The 17737-nt window shown below is 59.3% G+C and overlaps 1 protein-coding gene across 1 annotated transcript; it reads left to right on the top strand.

The window, feature by feature from the left end:
* The first annotated feature begins 1826 nt into the window (after positions 1-1826).
* FSCN1 (fascin actin-bundling protein 1) lies at positions 1827-14691 on the top strand. Its single transcript, XM_017533828.2, has 5 exons — positions 1827-2782; positions 11146-11302; positions 11389-11510; positions 11759-11926; positions 13346-14691. Exons 1-5 carry the CDS (start codon positions 1951-1953, stop codon positions 13546-13548), a joined length of 1482 nt encoding a protein of 493 aa, XP_017389317.1. The 5' UTR covers positions 1827-1950; the 3' UTR covers positions 13549-14691.
* Positions 14692-17737: the final 3046 nt, after the last annotated feature.

Genomic DNA, 17737 nt, shown 5'->3' with positions numbered 1-17737 from the left:
TAGAGATAGGGTTTCACCATGTTAGCCAGGATAGTCTCAATTTCCTGACCTCATGATCCATCCACCTTGGCCTCCCAAAGTGCTGGGATTACAGGCGTGAGCCACAGTGCCCGGCCTGTGTTTTCAATCTATTATCTATCTATCTATCTATCTATCTATCTATCTATCTATCTATCTAGATGAGATCTTGCTATGATGCCCAGGCTGGTCTTGAGCTCCTTGCCTTGTGATCCTCCTGCTTCAGCCTCCCAAAGTGTTGGGATTTCAGCTGTGAGCCACTGTGCCTGGCTGGGGTGCAGTGGCACTGTCTTAGCTCACTGCAGCCTCCACCTCCTGGGCTCAAGGGATCCTCTTGCCTCAGCCTCCTGAGCAGCTACGACCACAGGCACATGCCACCACATCCAGCTGAAGCTTGATATTTTTCCATGGCGTATGACTCAGGGCAGAGCGAAGAAGTACAAAAACATGTTGGCTTGGGATTGAGGGCTGACGGAAGGGGGTTTCCAAAATTAACAGCAACAACCTCAGTGTCTGTGGAAGGGGTTGCCAGGGGCATGCAAGGTCTGCGGCTCAAGGCCCTGCCGATAAACCCATTTGAAGCAGGATAACAGGAAGGTGACCCCATCTTCCCCACTCACTGAAAGCCCCTGGCTGGGATTGCCAGGGGCAGACACAGGCTCGGGGCAGACACAGGCTCCGACCAGCCCCAGCAATCAGTTTATCAGCCAGCCGGGCTGAGGGCCTGGAGTTAGCTGAGTGCCCAGCCTGAGACCTTGTGGGCAGTGTGTGGTCATGGTGGCATTCCAGGGGCCTTTTGGCATGTGGGGAATGTCCAGGGAAAAGCCTCAGCCTTCTGTGAGGCTCAGAAAAGGGAAGCATCCCTAGAGGGGGTGGGTGGGGGCATGGGAGGTGGTATCTGTAGGGAATGTCCCCTTTGAGGGAGGAGGACAGAGAGTTCGGGTAATGAGGATGGGGGACTTTAGCCAGCACGATATCCCTCCTGTGTGACCAGCTCAGAGTCCCATGATATTGGGTTTTGGGAGGGGAAGGGATACTGGTCTTGGAACCAGAGACCTGGGCTGGCCCGGCTCAGAGTCGCTGGACCTTTCTGCTCCGGGTCAAAAAACAAGAACACCAATTCCTGTCCTGCCCAGCCACTGCCAGGTGGGACCTGCACCCTGGCATAGACAGCACTGGGAATGTTGGCCACTGACTCAGCCACTATCCCGGATACCTATTTGGGCCACCCGGGGGGTGTGTTCCTGGGCCACAGGGAGGGGTCCTGGTGGCCTTCAGAGCAGTGGCTGTGGGGCTGAAGCCTCAGGGAACCACATCTGCAGGGCCTCGGAGACAAGCTAGTTGGGTGTGTTAGGGTCTGTGGGTCCCAGCTCCTGGCCTTATCGGGTCCCGACCCCACTGACAGCTCCCAGCCTGCGTCCCCCTCCCCGCGCCCCAACCCTCAGCTCCTGTGAGGCTCTGTGTTCAAAGGCCACCTCCTCCAGGCTGTCCCTGGACCGCCACCTCCACCCAGTACAGATCTGCTCCGTGGTCTGTTCGGTCTCCTGACCTCAAACCTGGCCGGTCCTTGCTCCTAGCTAGGCTTGGGATCTGGGGCATCCGAGGTGGGGGGCATCCGGGAGGGTTAGATGGCTGGTGCGGGGAGCCAGGGTTGGGAACGGTGGCGTCCTCAGGTGGTAGCGCTGCGGGGTGGGGTGGAGGGACGCGCCAGCGGGGCAGCAGCGGGGGCCTGAGCGGAGCCGGGGGCGGGGCCTGGCGGCACTGACGTCACCCTGCCTATAAAGCGGCCGGGGCGCCACGGGCCCGGCTTTGTGGAGCGCTGCGGTGAGTGCGCGCCGGCCGCCGCAGCCGAACAAAGGAGCAGGGGCGCCGCCGCGGGGACCCGCCAGCTATCTCCCGGAGCCGCGCCGCGGCTTCCCGTTCGCCGCCACCATGACCGCTAACGGCACGGCCGAGGCGGTGCAGATCCAGTTCGGCCTCATCAACTGCGGCAACAAGTACCTGACGGCCGAGGCGTTCGGGTTCAAGGTGAACGCGTCGGCCAGCAGCCTGAAGAAGAAACAGATCTGGACGCTGGAGCAGCCGCCCGACGAGGCTGGCAGCGCGGCCGTGTGCCTGCGCAGCCACCTGGGCCGCTACCTGGCGGCGGACAAGGACGGCAACGTGACCTGCGAGCGCGAGGTGCCCGGCCCCGACTGCCGCTTCCTCATCGTGGCGCACGACGACGGCCGCTGGTCGCTGCAGTCCGAGGCGCACCGGCGCTACTTCGGCGGCACCGAGGACCGCCTGTCGTGCTTCGCGCAGACGGTGTCCCCCGCCGAGAAGTGGAGCGTGCACATCGCCATGCACCCGCAGGTCAACATCTACAGCGTCACCCGAAAGCGCTACGCGCACCTGAGCGCGCGGCCAGCTGACGAGATCGCCGTGGACCGCGACGTGCCCTGGGGCGTCGACTCGCTCATCACCCTCGCCTTCCAGGACCAGCGCTACAGCGTGCAGACCGCCGACCACCGCTTCCTGCGCCACGACGGGCGCCTGGTGGCGCGCCCCGAGCCGGCCACTGGCTACACGCTGGAGTTCCGCTCCGGCAAGGTGGCCTTCCGCGACTGCGAAGGCCGTTACCTGGCGCCGTCGGGGCCCAGCGGCACGCTTAAGGCGGGCAAGGCTACCAAGGTGGGCAAGGACGAGCTCTTCGCCCTGGAGCAGAGCTGCGCCCAGGTTGTGCTGCAGGCGGCCAACGAGAGGAACGTGTCCACACGCCAGGGTGAGTGGGGACGCTGCCCCCGCCTCTCCCGGTCGGTGCACAAAGCGCACCCCACCCGCGCCCCTCCAGCCTCCCGCCCTTTATCGCCTGCGGCGCCTCTGCGGTCCGGAGCACTGCCCGGTGCACCCCCGCTAGGCACGGGGGTTACCCCGCCCGGAGGGGACTGGGGTGAGGCTTTGCCCATCCTGGGGCGCCGCTGGCCACCTCCCACCCCGGGCTGGGGTCGTGGGCTCCCCTAGGCCCCGCGGAAGCGCTGGCGAACGTGCACGCTCCTAACCCCCGGCCCAGTCCCCCTGTTCTCCCCACGCGCGCTGATCTCTCGGATCGGCGGTCCCAGCTCTGGGGGAGCGGGCGTCCCTCGCCCATTTCCTCGTGCCCCTCCCCCCGTCGGGAGGACTGTAGCTCTGGGGCCGAGACGAGGGTCGCCACTTGCTCGGGCGCGCCTCCACCCCCACCGGCAGCCTTCGCGGGCGAGGTGGGGGAGGTTAGCCAGGCCTTTGATCCCGGCGGGGCGCGCCTCCACCTCCCCTACTGCTGGGCCTTCCTCCACCTCCTCCCGAGGCCGGGCGGGGTCGGCCTCCGCTGGGGGTGGTGCGCGGGGTGTCTGCCCTTCCCCCCCCCCAGCCCCTCCTCCCGCGTCTGCCCCGCGCTTGAGGCCGCGGCCTTTGTGAGCAGGGGGGCGGGTCGCCTCGACTGGGTCCTCCCTCGCCCCCTTTGTCCTGCTCCATCTCTGCAGATGGAAAAACCAGAGGCGGCGGGGCGGGGGATGGGATCGGCTTTTGCGGGTCACCCCTGCAGCGGAGTCCTCCGGGCCGCCCTCGGGCCCAGGGCTCGGGTCCCGAGGCTCCCCAGGAGGCGGACTCCCTCCTCGCGCCGCGGCCCGGGAACGGCGTGGCGCGGATGGCGGACCTCGAGGCACCCCGCCCTTCGCCCGCCGCGCGCCTCTCCGGGCGGGTGTGCTAAGCTGCGCTCCGCTGGCGACCGAGGGCGGCTCCAGCACTCGCCAGGAGACCCCAGGCCAGCTCCCTCGGGAAGCCCCTACCCTCGGGTGAACCCATCCCTTAGGGCGCTCGCTGGGAACAATTGACTGCAACTCGATCCGTCCCCTCCGGGGCCTCCCACAGGCGCGGCTATTTGCGACCGGCCTGTCCGCCAGAAGTGGGCCCCCCTCTTTCCCATCTTTCTCAGATTCCCCCCCGCCCCGGGGGGTTTCTCTTCCTTTTGGCGTCCTCTTCCACTCCTGGCGGAGAAGCTGTTCCTTGCTTGCAGACAGAGGCCCCGCTGGAGGGAGGGGCCTGGGAGGGATCTTGTTCCTTTGACGGGAAGTCGGACCCCAGGCCCTGGATGGGAGCCCAGTTTGTGTCTTCATTCCTCCTTTTGGAAGGAGCCCTTCTGACGGCCCCCGTCTTGGCTGTGGGCTCTGCAGAAGGGAGAAAGACCCCCATGGCAGTGGGGATGAGGGTGGAGGCCTGGGTGGGGTAATGGCCATTTTGTGCCTGAAGTTTTCTACCTTAAGGCCTAGAGAGGTGAAGCCACTTTACTTGGGTCACACAGCAGGTGGCCACAAGTAAGCAGCACGCAGAAGTTGGTACCTGTGGCTCCAGAAACCCCTTTTCCCGTCTCCCACACGCGGGGTGGGCAGAGCTCACCTGTTCAGAAATTGGGCCCTAGGAAGGGGACCTGCTGAGCCATGAGTAGGGTTCATATTTTCTCTTGGGGACACTACCAAGTGTCAAGGAAAAGGCAGCGGATACAGGTGATTAGATGGGTGAGTCCTTTCTGAGCAGGACATCTGAGCTGACCTGAAGGATGAATACAAGGTGGCAGCTATCTGGGGTGTATGGACCAGCATTGCAGGCCGTGGGTGTAGCCTGTGCAAAGGGCCTGTGGCAGGAAGGTACAGAGAAATCCCAGTGTGGCTGGGAGGAAGCTTGTGAGGTTGGGAGCTGGGACTGGAGGGGCCAGCGGGGCCCTCGATGGGTACTATCAGTGCAGGGCCATGGTTCTTGCCTTCAGGTTGCAGCCATGGCCTCCCCTGGGGAAGAAGTCCACTGCCTCTGAAGTTAAGAAGTAGGTGGCCCTGGCCCTGGGGGCCAGGAAGGAGCAGAGAGCCCGAGGGTGTTTTTGGCAAGCCTGGGCAGATATTCCCCACTCCTGAGAAGTTTGCTGGGGGCGTCAGGTGTGTGATTCAGGCTGATGGGTGGGAGGAACCAGAAATTGCAGCCAGGAGAGGTGGTTATAGCTCAGCCTGGAGTTTAAAGGGGTGTGGAACTACGAGTGATGGGGAGGGGAGCTTGGGGTCTGAGGCTGGGGCTCCTCTGGCCTCAGATCTTGGGGTTATCTCATTTCTATGTCAGCCAACTCCTGGGGGGCTTTTGGAGAGCTGGAGTCTGCAAAGGTGGGCATGGGGGGGCGTGTCTACAGAGGCCATTTTGGACAGGCCTGCGTGGCAAGGGGGGAGGCGTCTGTGCTTCCGACACACATGACACACATGCTGGGGACGCCAGCCAGGAAGGGGAGGATCCGGGCTTAGTGGGCGGGGGGATGTGAATCATCTCTGCAGGCCTGCACGGGCGGGCCCAGTGGGGGTAGGGTACTCCCCTTTGAAAAACGCTGTGCCCTGCTCTCCAGCCTCAGTTTCCCCCTGCTCTCCAGCCTCAGTTTCCCCCTGCTCTCCAGCCTCAGTTCCCCTATCTGTAAAGTATGCATTCCAGGCCTTTTTGGGCTGGCCCAGAGCTGCCCTGGGCAGGGTCTTTTGGCCTGACTTTCACCCCATCACACCAGAGGCTGTGTCGGCTGAGCGAGTAGTGCTCCTTTGTCCTCCCACCACGCCATGCGTTCCTCCCTGCATCTCCAGACCCACACCTGCCCTGACCCCGACCCGGGCCATGCTTCACCACATTTCCTGTCTTCTCACATCTGTCCCTGTCTGTCCCGCCAGCCTCTTTGCATCTGGGGCTCCATGCCAGGGCTAGACCTGGGCTCCCTGCTGGCTTGGGACGGGCCCTCCCCCAGCCACTCTGAGCATGGCTGACTGACAAAGGGCTGGTCCAACTGGACTTTGCAGGATGTGTAAGAGTTCTCCTCAGAGGCAGGGCATTCTGAGCCTGGGGAATGGCTTGTATAAGGATGCAGGAGGCATTTGAAATGGCCAGGTAATTGGAAGAGTTGGCTGGAAAGTGGGGTGGTGACATGAAGCCACAGAAGATTCCAGGTCCCCTCCCCTGAATGAGATGGAGGGGAATGCCTATTCTGAACAAGCCAGGGGCATCTGGGGGCTGTTAAGGCCTGAGGGTGGTGATGGGGACTGGAGGGTGTGAGGCACCCAGGGGGTGCCCCTCTGAGTCACCATAGAGAATGGTTTAGAAGGCCAGGCACACTGGCCCATGCCTGTAATCCAAGCACTTTGGGAGGCCAAGGAGGGAGGACAGCTTCAGCTCAGGACTCAAAGCCAGCCTGGGCAATACGGTCACACCCCTGTCTGCCAAAAATACAAAAAAATTAGCCTGGCATGGTAACACACGCCTGTCATTCCAGCTACTCAGGAGGCTGAGATGGGAGGATCGCTTGAGCCAGGGAGTTCAAGGCTGCAGTGGGCTGAGATCCTGCCACTGCACTCCAGCCTGGGTGACAGAACGAGACCCTGTCTCCAAAAATACTTTTTAATCAAATAAAATAATTAAGGCTGGGCGAGGTGGCTTATGCCTGTAATCCCAGCACTTTGGGAGGCTGAGGTGGGTGGATCACTTGAGGTCAGGAGTTTGAGACCAGCCTGGCCAACATGGAGAAACCCCATCTCTACTAAAAATGCAAAAAATTAGCCAGGTATGGTGGCACATGCCTCTAATCCCAGCTACTCGGGAGGCTGAGGCAGTGAGCCGAGATTGTGCCATTGCACTCCATCCTGGGCAACAAGAGTGAAACTCTGTCTCAAAACAAAAGACAAAACAAAAATAATTAAAAGAAAAAAGTTAAAAAAAAAGAGAGAGAATGACTTAGAAGCTGAGGACAGGGAAGGCCACTATGAGGGCAGGACAGGCAGGGGCCTGGGCCTCTCTGGAAGGAGGCGGGAGAGGTGCCCATGACCTTGGCACAGGAGACTCTTCCTCTCCCAGCTCCCGGGGGCCCCTGTGGGCCTGTGACTCAGGATTTCTGTGCCTCTGTTGATGAAAAGAAAAATCCTGAAGAAAATCCTGTTCCCATAGTAACACAGCTCTAATTAGAGACACTAAGGCCAAGCTAGGGACTTCGGCGTCTGGGAAGGGCCTTGGAGGCAGGAGGGGCCCTGCTGGATTGGGGGTGACTCCTCTTTCCTCCACCCCTCCCTGCTGGGATGGGACCTGATGTCTCCTTGGCACCAGGCCCCTGAATCCTTTCAACATCCTGGCAGAGTGGAGAGGCTGGGCCCTTTTGACAAGTGCAGAAACCGAGGCAGGGTGCAGGGAAGTCACTCCACCAAGGGTGCCTGGCCCCCGCAGTGGGCGCCTCAGTGGCTGGCCTAGGCCTTTGCATCAAGCCAGTTCCAGGATTGAATGCAATGGCTGATGGTGACATTTGCAGCAGTTGTGTGGCCCTGGGCAAGGAATGTCTGGAGGGCTGTCTTTCTTCTCTGGCTGGGAGATGAGACTAGTGTGAACTTCATGGAGTTGCCAGGAGGATTAAGGCCCACAGGTATTCACATGTGGCCCCGTGGCTGTCCCCAGCCCAGCCATCAGAAATCTCATTGAGAAGGAGCCTGCTGGCTTCCTGCATTTGTTCCAGGCGGGCTGGTAAGCGCGGTATTTGCAAGGCTATGTGAGGATGAGCCCTGTAAGCCCTAGGATGAGGCTGTGCGAATGTGGTTTCTGTTCCATTGTGCCCCTCCATTCGTTTGCCCCTCTTTCTGGGGAACCTGGAGCCCCCCACCCCCTCGGACTTTCCTGCTGCTGGGGTGGGCCTGCAGGAGGCTGTCCTCTTACCTGGTCCCTAACTTCCCTCCCATCAGTGGACCCCCCACACATTGGGTAGATGGTGCTCTGTCGCCAGCACAGGCCGGGGCCCACAAGGTGGCTTTGCACAGAGCAGGGTGTGGCCATGCCTGTAGCTGTGCAGGCCCTTCTGGGTAGAATGAGGGGGCGGTGAGGGCAGCTGTGCGGGTGTGTCTGGCCTGACAGCTCCCTGAGGCTTCTGTGCAGTGGGGGTGGGGAGGACCAGCCTCATTGTGTTCCCTGGGGTGTGGCCTTAGGATGGTCCTGGCACCCTGACGACACAACCCTTGCTCACCTCATCCTCTTCCCGAGCTTGGCTGGGGTGTGGTGGCCGAGCTAGCCCACTCAATGGAGTCCCGGGCAGCGGACGCTATGGAGGAGTCAGGCTTTAGGAGGCCCAGGGGACCTGGAGAGTGGAGCCCAAGAGGTTCCAAGAAGGGGCGGGGCCAGGATCAGGGAAAGGGCGTGGCAAGAGGGCCACCCCCCTCCCATCCAGAGAGCCAGCCAGACCCTTACTTTCTCTTGCCCTGTGACCTCAGGCAAGAATACGCCGCCACCAGCCTCAGTCTCCCTCTTTGTGAAGTGGGGTGAAGATCCCCACCTGTGGTGCAGATGTGGGGGTGCATGGTTGGGTCACAATGGAGCAGGATGGGGAGGCCGGGCATGGTGGCTCACACCTATAATCCCAGCACTTTGGAAGCCTGAGGCAGGTGGATCACCTCAGGTCAGGAGTTCGACACCATCCTGGCCAACATGGTGAAACCTCATCTCTACTAAAAGTACAAAAATTAGCCAGCCATGGTGATGTGTGCCTGTAATCCCAGCTTCTCGGGAGGCTGAGGCAGGAGAATCTCTTGAACCCGGGAGGTGGAGGATGCAGTGAGCCCATATTGCATGACTGCACTCCAGCCTGGGCGACAGAGCAAGACTCCACCTCAAAAATAAAGTAAGAACTGAGGATGTGTCTTCCGGGTGTAGGCTCCACCACCTGCCAGCCTCCCTCTCCTGGGGGTGACGCCTCCCACCCACCGCTGGGGTCCCTGTAGCATCAAGGCGCCAGCTCTGAGCAGGCAGCCGCACGCAGCCTGGCGGACGCCTCTGCTGCTGCAGTTCTTAGACTCCAGGGCGCGTGGGGAATGTGAATTTGTGCTGCTGGAGCCAAACATCCCACCTCCAGGTTTTAGCTGGAGGAATCCATGCAGATTTGCAAAGTGACGTGGTTATGATGAATAGCAACTGCGTGGCCGGGTGCCGGGGTCCATGCCTGTAATCCCAGCACTTTAGGAGGCTGAGGTGGGCGGATCACCTGAAGTCAGGAGTCCTGGCCAACATGGTGAAACTCCATATCTGCTAAAAGACAAAAAAATTAGCTGGGGATAGTGGAGGGCGCCTGTAATCTCAGCTACTGGGGAGACAGAGGCAGGAGAATTGCTTGAGCCCAGGAGGCAGAGGTTGCAGTGAGTTGAGATTGTGCCACTGCACTCCAGGCTGGGTGACAGAGCAAGACTCTCCTCAAAAAAAGTATAGTGGGCCGGGCGCGGTGGCTCACACCTGTAATCCTACCACTTTGGGAGGCCAAGGCGGGCGGATCACGAGGTCAGGAGTTTGAGACCAGTCTGGCCAATATGGTGAAACCCCATCTCTACTAAAAATACAAAAAAATTAGCTGGGCTAGGTGGCACACTCCCATAATCTCAGCTACCTGGGAGGCTGAGGCAGGAGAATTGCTTGAACCTTGGGGGCGGAGGTTGCAGTGAACTGAGATCGTGCCACTACATTCCAGCCTGAGCGACAGAGACTCTGTCTCGGGGGAAAAAAAAAAAAGAATAGCAATGGCGCCATAGCCTAGGGGAGCAAAACCTGAAAGCCATCTTAAGTGTCCTGATGTTAGAGGTGCCTGCTGTCCCATGTGATTTTTTTTTTTTTGAGACGGAGTTTCACTCATGTTACCCAGGCTGGAGTGCAATGGCGTGATCTCGGCTCACCGCAACCTCCGCCTCCTGGGTTCAGGCAATTCTCCTGCCTCAGCCTCCTGAGTAGCTGGGATTACAGGCACGCACCACCATGCCCAGCTAATTTTTTTGTATTTTTAGTAGAGACAGGGTTTCACCATGTTGACCAGGATGGTCTCGATCTCTTGACCTCGTGATCCACCCGCCTCGGCCTCCCAAAGTGCTGGGATTACAGGCTGGAGCCACCGCGCCCGGCCACCATGTGATTTTTTTTTTTCCTGAGATGGAGTCTTGCTCTGTCCCCCAGGCTGCAGTGTAATGGCGTGATCTTGGCTCATTGCAACCTCTGCCTCCCGGGTTCAAGTGATTCTCTTGCCTCAGCCTCTGGAGTAGCTGGGATTACAGGTGGCCACCACCATGCCTGGCTAATTTTTGCATTTTTAGTAGAGATGGAGTTTCACCATGTTGTCCATGCTGGTCTCAAACTCCTGACCTCAGGTGATTCACCTGCCTTGGCCTCCCAAAATGCTGGGATTGCAGGCATGAGCCACCATGCCCTACCCTTTTATGAGTTTTCTAAAGGAAAGGAACATGTGCCATTATGTTTTATTCTTTTAACTTTTACATAGAAGCAGGAACAATAGCATGCACCCCAGACGTGGCCCCCCAGATGCGATGTTCCCCTGTGCAATAGCCCCATTTGTCCTTTTCTTTACCATTTTTGCTTGTATTGAAAGCAGATCCCTGACATCAGGGCATTTCATCCCAAAATACTTGCATCTGTGTTTCTAAAAAAATGAGGCCATTTTCTTATGTAACCGCAACGTGATCAACAGTAATCAATCCTTCACATCTAATTCTGGCTGTGTTAAGACCCTCCTGATTGGCTCACGAATGTCTTTCCCGCAGTTGATTTCTTGATCCTTTTTGTTTTTTTGAGGCAGGGTCTCATTCTGTCACCCAGGCTGGAGTGCAATGGTGCAATCACAGCTCACTGCAGCCTCAACCTCCTGTCTCAGCCTCCCAAGTAGCTGGGGCTATGGGCGTGCACCACCACTCCCAGCTAATTTGAAAAAAAACAATTAGTAGAGACGGGGGTCTTGTTATATTGCCCAGGCTGGTCTCGAACTCCCAGACTTAAGCGATCCTCCTGCCTTGACCTTCCAAAGTGTTGAGATGACAGGCATGAGCCCCTGGCCCTGGCCCCTATTCCTTCTCTAACTGGGGAAAGTCACGTGGGACAGATGTAGCTGGCCTTGGCCTTTGACCGGCCCTGCCTGTGTTCCCGGGTGCTGTTTGCTGCCTCTGATGTGTGCTACTGTGGGGTCTTGGTCGCCTGCCCCACCATGCCCCATGGTGTGTAGTTCTGTGAGTTCAGGGTTGTGGTCGGCCAGAACTAGGGGGTGTGGGGCCCCTGTACCAGCCTGAGGCCTCCTCTCCACAGGTATGGACCTGTCTGCCAATCAGGATGAGGAGACCGACCAGGAGACTTTTCAGCTGGAGATTGACCGTGACACCAAAAAGTGTGCCTTCCGTACCCACACGGGCAAGTACTGGACGCTGATGGCCACTGGGGGTGTCCAGTCCACCGCCTCCACCAAGTGAGTGCCTCGTCCCCACCTGCCACCCCTCCCCCAACCTTCGCCTGCCTGGGCCACCCTGCCTGACCCTGTCCCGCATCCCCCAGGAATGCCAGCTGCTACTTTGACATTGAGTGGCGTGACCGGCGCATCACACTGCGGGCATCCAATGGCAAGTTCGTGACCTCCAAGAAGAACGGGCAGCTGGCCGCTTCGGTGGAGACAGCAGGTACTGCCCAAGCCCCAGTTCCCTGGAGCCACACTGGAGTCCTGGAGGGTCTGGCCACACCGTGGTCACTTGGCAGCCCCAGCCAAGGCCCGCTTTGTGCTGGGCATCCCCCCAGACTGGCCCCATACTGTCCTGTCCTGGGGCTGACTGCTGTGTGACCCTAGCTCCTGACTCACCCTCTTTGATCACCCCAGCCCCCACCCCACTCCCTGCCAGGAGGCTCACTGACTCCCCTCTTTCTGGGACAGGGGACTCAGAGCTCTTCCTCATGAAGCTCATCAACCGGCCCATCATTGTGTTCCGCGGGGAACACGGCTTCATTGGCTGCCGCAAGGTCACAGGCACCCTGGATGCCAACCGCTCTAGCTATGACGTCTTCCAGCTGGAGTTCAACGACGGTGCCTACAACATCAAAGGCAGGTTCTCCCTCGGGCGGCGGCTGGGCGGGGAACCCCTCAGTGGGGCTGTGGTCAGGGCTTCAGGGAGAGCCCCCTGCACCCATGCTTGACCCTGGCTGGGCTCAGGGCCATTCCAGGCCCTAAGGGGAGTCGAAGTGATTCTCCTGCCTCAGCCTCCCAGCCTTCCAGGCCCTAAGGGGACAGGTGTCCAGGGGCTACCAGGGGCTCTGGGATGAAAGCAGCCCCTTTCCCGCTTGTCTGTATGGTCGGGTCAGATCATACCTTGCCCACCTGACAGAAAGGTAGAGAGGGGGAGGAGAGCAGGGAGAGAGAGGTTCTGGAAAGGGCATGCAGGGGAGGATGCACCTCGGTTGTGGGACTGGAGCCCCTTCCCGGGGAGGACCCCAACAACCCAAAGGTGCCTGCTAGGATTCAGAACATGGTTTTGTTTGTTTGTTACTCTGTTTGTTTGAGACTCACTCCCTCACCCAGGCTGGAGTGCCGTGGTGTGATCTCGGCTCACTGCAACCTCCACTCTGCCTCCTGGGTTCAAGCAGTTCTCCTGCCTCAGCTTCCCAAGTAGCTGAGATAACAGGTGTGCGCCACCACACCTGGCTAATTTTTATATAGTTTTGAATTTATTTTATTATTTATTATTATTTTGAGACAAAGTATCGCTCTGTCGCCCAGGCTGGAGGGCAGTGGTGCGATCTCAGCTCACTGCAACCTCTGTCTCCTGAGTTCAAGCAACTCTCCTGCCTCAGCCTTCCTCGAGTAGCTGGGACTACAGGTGCCTGCCACCACACCCAGCTAATTTTTGTATTTTTCAGTAGAGACGGGGTTTCACATGTTGGCCAGGCTGGTTTCAAACTCTTGACCTTGTGATCCACCCGCCTCAGCCTCCTAAAGTGCTGGGATTACAGGCATGAGCCCCGTGCCCTGCCTAATTTTTATATTTTTATGTTATATTTTGAGACAGAGTCTTGCTCTGTCACCCAGGCTTGGACGAGATACCTGCTCACTGCAACCTCTGCTTCCCGTGTTCAAGTGATCCTCCTGCCTCAGCCTCCCGAGTAGCTGGGATTACAGGCGGAAGCCACCATGCTTGGCTGATTTTTGTATTTCTAGGAGAGACAGGGTTTCACTATGTTGGCCAGGCTGGTCTCGAACTCCTAGCCTTTGCCTCAGCCTCTCAGAGTGCTGGCATTATAGGCGTGAGCCACCGAGGCTGGGCAGAACACGTTTTAGGACCCTCGTTCATGTGTCCACCATGGACAGGAAGGCGTGAGAGCATAGGGACCCCGGCCCATTCTGGTACAGGGACTGGAGGGTGGGGTGTCACCCTTGGGAACACCCATGCCCACTCCTCGCTGCTGGCCCAGGGTGGGGCAGGGGAGCCGGGCTTTAGGCACTACTTGATAGAGCCCGCCTCCCCAGACTCCACAGGCAAGTACTGGACGGTGGGCAGTGACTCCGCGGTCACCAGTAGCGGCGATGCCCCTGTGGACTTCTTCTTCGAGTTCCGCGACTACAACAAGGTGGCCATCAAGGTGGGCGGGCGCTACCTGAAGGGTGACCACGCGGGGGTCCTGAAGGCCTCGGCGGAGACCGTGGACCCCGCCTCGCTCTGGGAGTACTAGGGCCTGGCCACCCCTGCCCACACGGGGCCTCCTCCCAACCCTCCCTGCTAACCCCTTCTCCTCCAGGTGGGCTCCGGGGCCGGAGGCAAGTCCCCTTGCCTTTCAAACTGGAAACCCCAGAGAAAACGGTGCCCCCACCTGTCGCCCCTATGGATCCCCCACTCTCCCCTCCACCGGGGTCCCCCACGCCCCCAGGGTCAGCAGCTTTGGCCTGGCCCTGGGAGGGATTTCAGATGCCCCTGCCCTCTTGTCTGCCATGGGGCGAGGCTGGCACCTCTTTCTTCTGACCTCAGACGGCTCTGAGCCTTATTTCTCTGGAGGTGGCCGAGGGGTGGGGTGGGGTGGGGCTGGAAGCCCTGGGTGTGTAGTGTAACTGGAATCTCCTGCCCCTCCCAGCCATCTCCTCCCCGCCCCCTAGGAGCTGGGCACGTGTCCCAAGCCTGTCAGTGGCCTCCCTGGTGCACGGCCTGAAACCCCTGCTTGGAAAGGGAAGCTGTCGGTGGGCTAGGACTGATCCTCGGGGTTTTTTTTGGGTGGTGGCTGGAGACAACTCCTTTCCCACTTGGCAGATGCTCAGCCTGACTCCCTTGCCCGGAGCAGCAGGCCAAGCAGGCATGTTGGCCACAAGGTCTGTGTGCCTGCTGCACATTCTGTCAGGGTGGTGGGCGGGGTAGGGGTGTGAGGGCTGTCTTTCTCCTTTTTCCTTTCACTCTGGCCTGACTGGAAGCAGAAAATGACCAAATCAGTATTTTTTTTAATGAATATTATTGCTGGAGGCGTCCCAGGCAAGCCTGGCTGTAGTAGTGAGTGATCTGGGGGTGCATCTCCGCCCCCTCCTCCATACTTCTCGTCCAGCCCCAGCCACAGGCCTGGGCTGCAGATGCCTGGGCCAGAGGCCCCGCTGTGATTGGTGCTCCCTGGGCCTCTTGGGTGGATGAAGCCAGGCGTCACTCCCACCCCGGGAGCCCTGGGGTGAGCCGCCCGGCTCCCCTGCTGCCAGCCTCTACCCCCTTCCCGACATGCATCTCACTCTGGGTGTCTTGGTCTTTTATTTTTTGTAAGTGTCATTTGTATAACTAAACGCCCATGATAGTAGCTTCAAACTGGAAATAGCGAAATAAAATAACTCAGTCTGCAGCCCCAGGCTGGCCTGTGTGTGTCTTGGGGTCGAGGTGGGCGAGGGGGCTGGCGGGACAGGTGGGTGCCCTGGCTCCCCAGGTCAGTGCTGGGAGGGGGCGGCGGGAGAAGGGCGTGGCTCCAGTGGGTGCTCCGAAGCTCCTGGGGCCAGCACACTTCTTTAAGAGGGTAATGGGGCGGTGGGAGGGGGTGGACTGTGGCCCATGGGACTCCCAGAGGCACCAGGAGGTGTTCTGTGGCGAGAAGTGGCTGCACCTGGGGCTCCTCGTAGACCACGCCCACCATGCGGGAGGCCCCGGGGGTGTCTGGGGGCTGCACAGTGGACGTTTAGAAGGTGCAACTCAGGGAACACAAACCAGTGAGACCCTGTGTCATCCTCCAGTTGACATGTGCCCCTCGACTAGGGGATGTGGTGGTAGGGGCAGCTCCGCCCCACATTGCAAAGGTCCGGGCCTTCCACGTCCCTAGACACAGCAAGCTGGGGTGCCCGTGGGGCTGGGAGAGGCTGCTGGGGGGGGTGGGGAGGTGAGTGTGGTAGGATGGACCTAGCCTGCAGACCCTGGGCTGGTGCCCTGGGGACATCTGGCAGATGGGAGGCTGAAGACGTTTCCAGACTTTCCCAAGGCTGCAGTTAGGGGCGACCTGGGTTCTGAGTCTCCCTTTGCGTTCTAGGCTGCAGGTACGGGAGCCAGGCAGGGGGCTCATGGACCTCATTCACTCCCACGTGCCCCTAGGGGTAGCAGCTGGGCGAAGACTGAGGGGAGGAGAAGCAAGGCACAGCCTGGAGCGGCGGGACCAAGCGCCCAGTCATTGTTCGCCAAGCAGGCGGTGATGACTACGGAGTTTCGGACACGCGGGGCGTCCTGGGGGCCACCAGGGCGCTACAGGCTGGAGCAGGCCCCTGTCCCGGGCAGCAGAGGAAGCGCTGATTGGCTGCTGATGACGCAACTGGGAGGGCTGCGCTGTGATTGGTGGCGCAAGGGCAGGTGGCTGCCGCAGGGGCAAGTCGGGGTCCCCCCAGCGGGGTTCCGGCGGCCACCCCTCTCCCCTGCCCTATGAAAGCCAGGCTGGAAGCCAGAAAAATCTCAATGACGTGGAAGGGACAGATTAATCCATTGGAATCAAACTCTTTGAGACCTGGGGAGGGGGGTGGGGGCACTGGGGCGGGGGTGGGCGGAGAAGAGGGGAGCCCGGCTTATTTCCGCCCACGGAGCTGCCCCAGAATGACCCCAGGGTTCCCGAAGCCACCGGCTGATTTCGAATTCCACTCATTCCGCAAAATTTGGCGCCTATCACGTGGCAGAGATTTCCGAGGCTGCTGCCAGTGAGCAGCATAGTCCGATGGGGGAGGCTGGAAGGGCGGTTCACGAGATCTTTAGGGAGGAGCTGCTCAGCTGAAAGGGACTGGGGAATAACGCGGGCCGAAGGACCTGCATAGGCCCAGGCCCAGTCCCTGCTCTCTAGGGGAAAGCCAGGCCAGGGGCTGGGGCATCTCTGGGGTCCCAGGTGAGATGCAGGTCGAGGGAGCCAGGCCATGGTTCTCCTGACCCACGTGGAGGCCACGAGCATCTTCCGGAGGAGCGGGCGGCTGACTCCGGGGCAACCGGGCTCCCCATCTCCTGACCTTTTCCCATCTTTAAGTACCTCCTGTCAGGACAAGTTTGGGGCTCCCTAGGCAGGGATCCAGGACAGTGGGTGCAGTTTCCGCCCCTGCCTGAGTCACTTTCGCTTTCTCAGCGATTCCCCATTCACAAGGGCGCGGCCCATCACACGCACTCACACTTGTGAACTTGCACACACACACGGACCTGTGCAAAGAGCCCATGTGCAGGCAGGTACACGTGCGTGTAGGCGTGCACTCGAGACATGTGCAAAGACACAAGTGCACACAGATGCGACCCTGTCTCCAAATGAAATAAAAAAGGCCGGGCACAATGGCTCACACCTGCAATCTACTGAAAATACAAAAGTTAGCCCGGGATGGTAGTTCCTGCCTGTAATCCCAGCTACTTGGGAGGCTGAGGCAGGACAATCGCTTGAACCCAGGAGGTGGAGGTTGCAGTGAGCTAAGATGGTACCACTGCACTCTGGCCTGGGCGACAGAACAAGACTCTGTCTCAAAAAAAAAAAGAAAAAAAAAAAGAAAAAAAACAAAAGGAAAAAAAAAAAAAAAAAAAAAAAAAAAAAAAAAAAAAAAAAAAAAAAAAAAAAAAAAAAAAGTAAAGGAGAGACTGAACTGTATTGCCCAGTCCAGGAATGTGGGGCAGTCTGGGGGACAGTGGGGTATATACTCTGTGTCTCAGGGTCCCAACCCTGGGTCCCCCATTGCTGTCTGCTGTGAACTCCTCACTTATGAGGCCTCTTTGGGAGGGACCCTGAGCCCTGCTGGGGGCTGTGGAGTGGTCACCAGTCCCCAGAGGACTCAGGCAGGTCCCTCTGGTGGGCGAGGCCTCTGAGCTTCCCAGTGTATCTCCAGGGGACACCCCCTCCAGACCTCCTGCCTCAGCTCAGCCTCTTCTAATTCATTCTCAGGAGATGGGGGTGGGGACAGGAAGCCCCAGACCCAGCTGGGTCCCATTTCCTCCAGGGCCACAGTGGCCTCTCCCAGAGTCATGGGGATGAGGGCTGACCTCACTCTTTTTTTTTCAGACAGTCTCACTCTGTCGTACAGGCTGGAGTGCAATGGTGAGATCTCGGCTCACTGCAACCTCTGCCTCCCAGGTTCAAGCGATTCTTCTGCCTCAGCCTCAACCTTACAGGCATGAGCCACTGTGCCCAGCCCTGACCTCACTCATTTAAAAAAAGTCAGATATAGCGGGCGCAGTGGCTCACACCTGTAATCCCAGCACTTTGGGAGGCCGAGGTGGGTGGATCACCTGAGGTCAGAATTTCAAGACTAGCCTGGGCAACATGGGTCTCTACTAAAAATTCAAAAATTAGGCCGGGCGCGGTGGCTCAAGCCTGTAATCCCAGCACTTTGGGAGGCCGAGGCGGGTGGATCACAAGGTCAAGAGATCGAGACCATCCTGGTCAACATGGTGAAAACCCGTCT

The sequence above is a fragment of the Cebus imitator genome, unplaced genomic scaffold, assembly GCF_001604975.1.
Source record: "Cebus imitator isolate Cc_AM_T3 unplaced genomic scaffold, Cebus_imitator-1.0 Scaffold82, whole genome shotgun sequence".
Classification (NCBI taxonomy): Eukaryota; Metazoa; Chordata; class Mammalia; order Primates; family Cebidae; genus Cebus; species Cebus imitator.
This window is presented reverse-complemented; position numbering and strand designations above follow the sequence as displayed.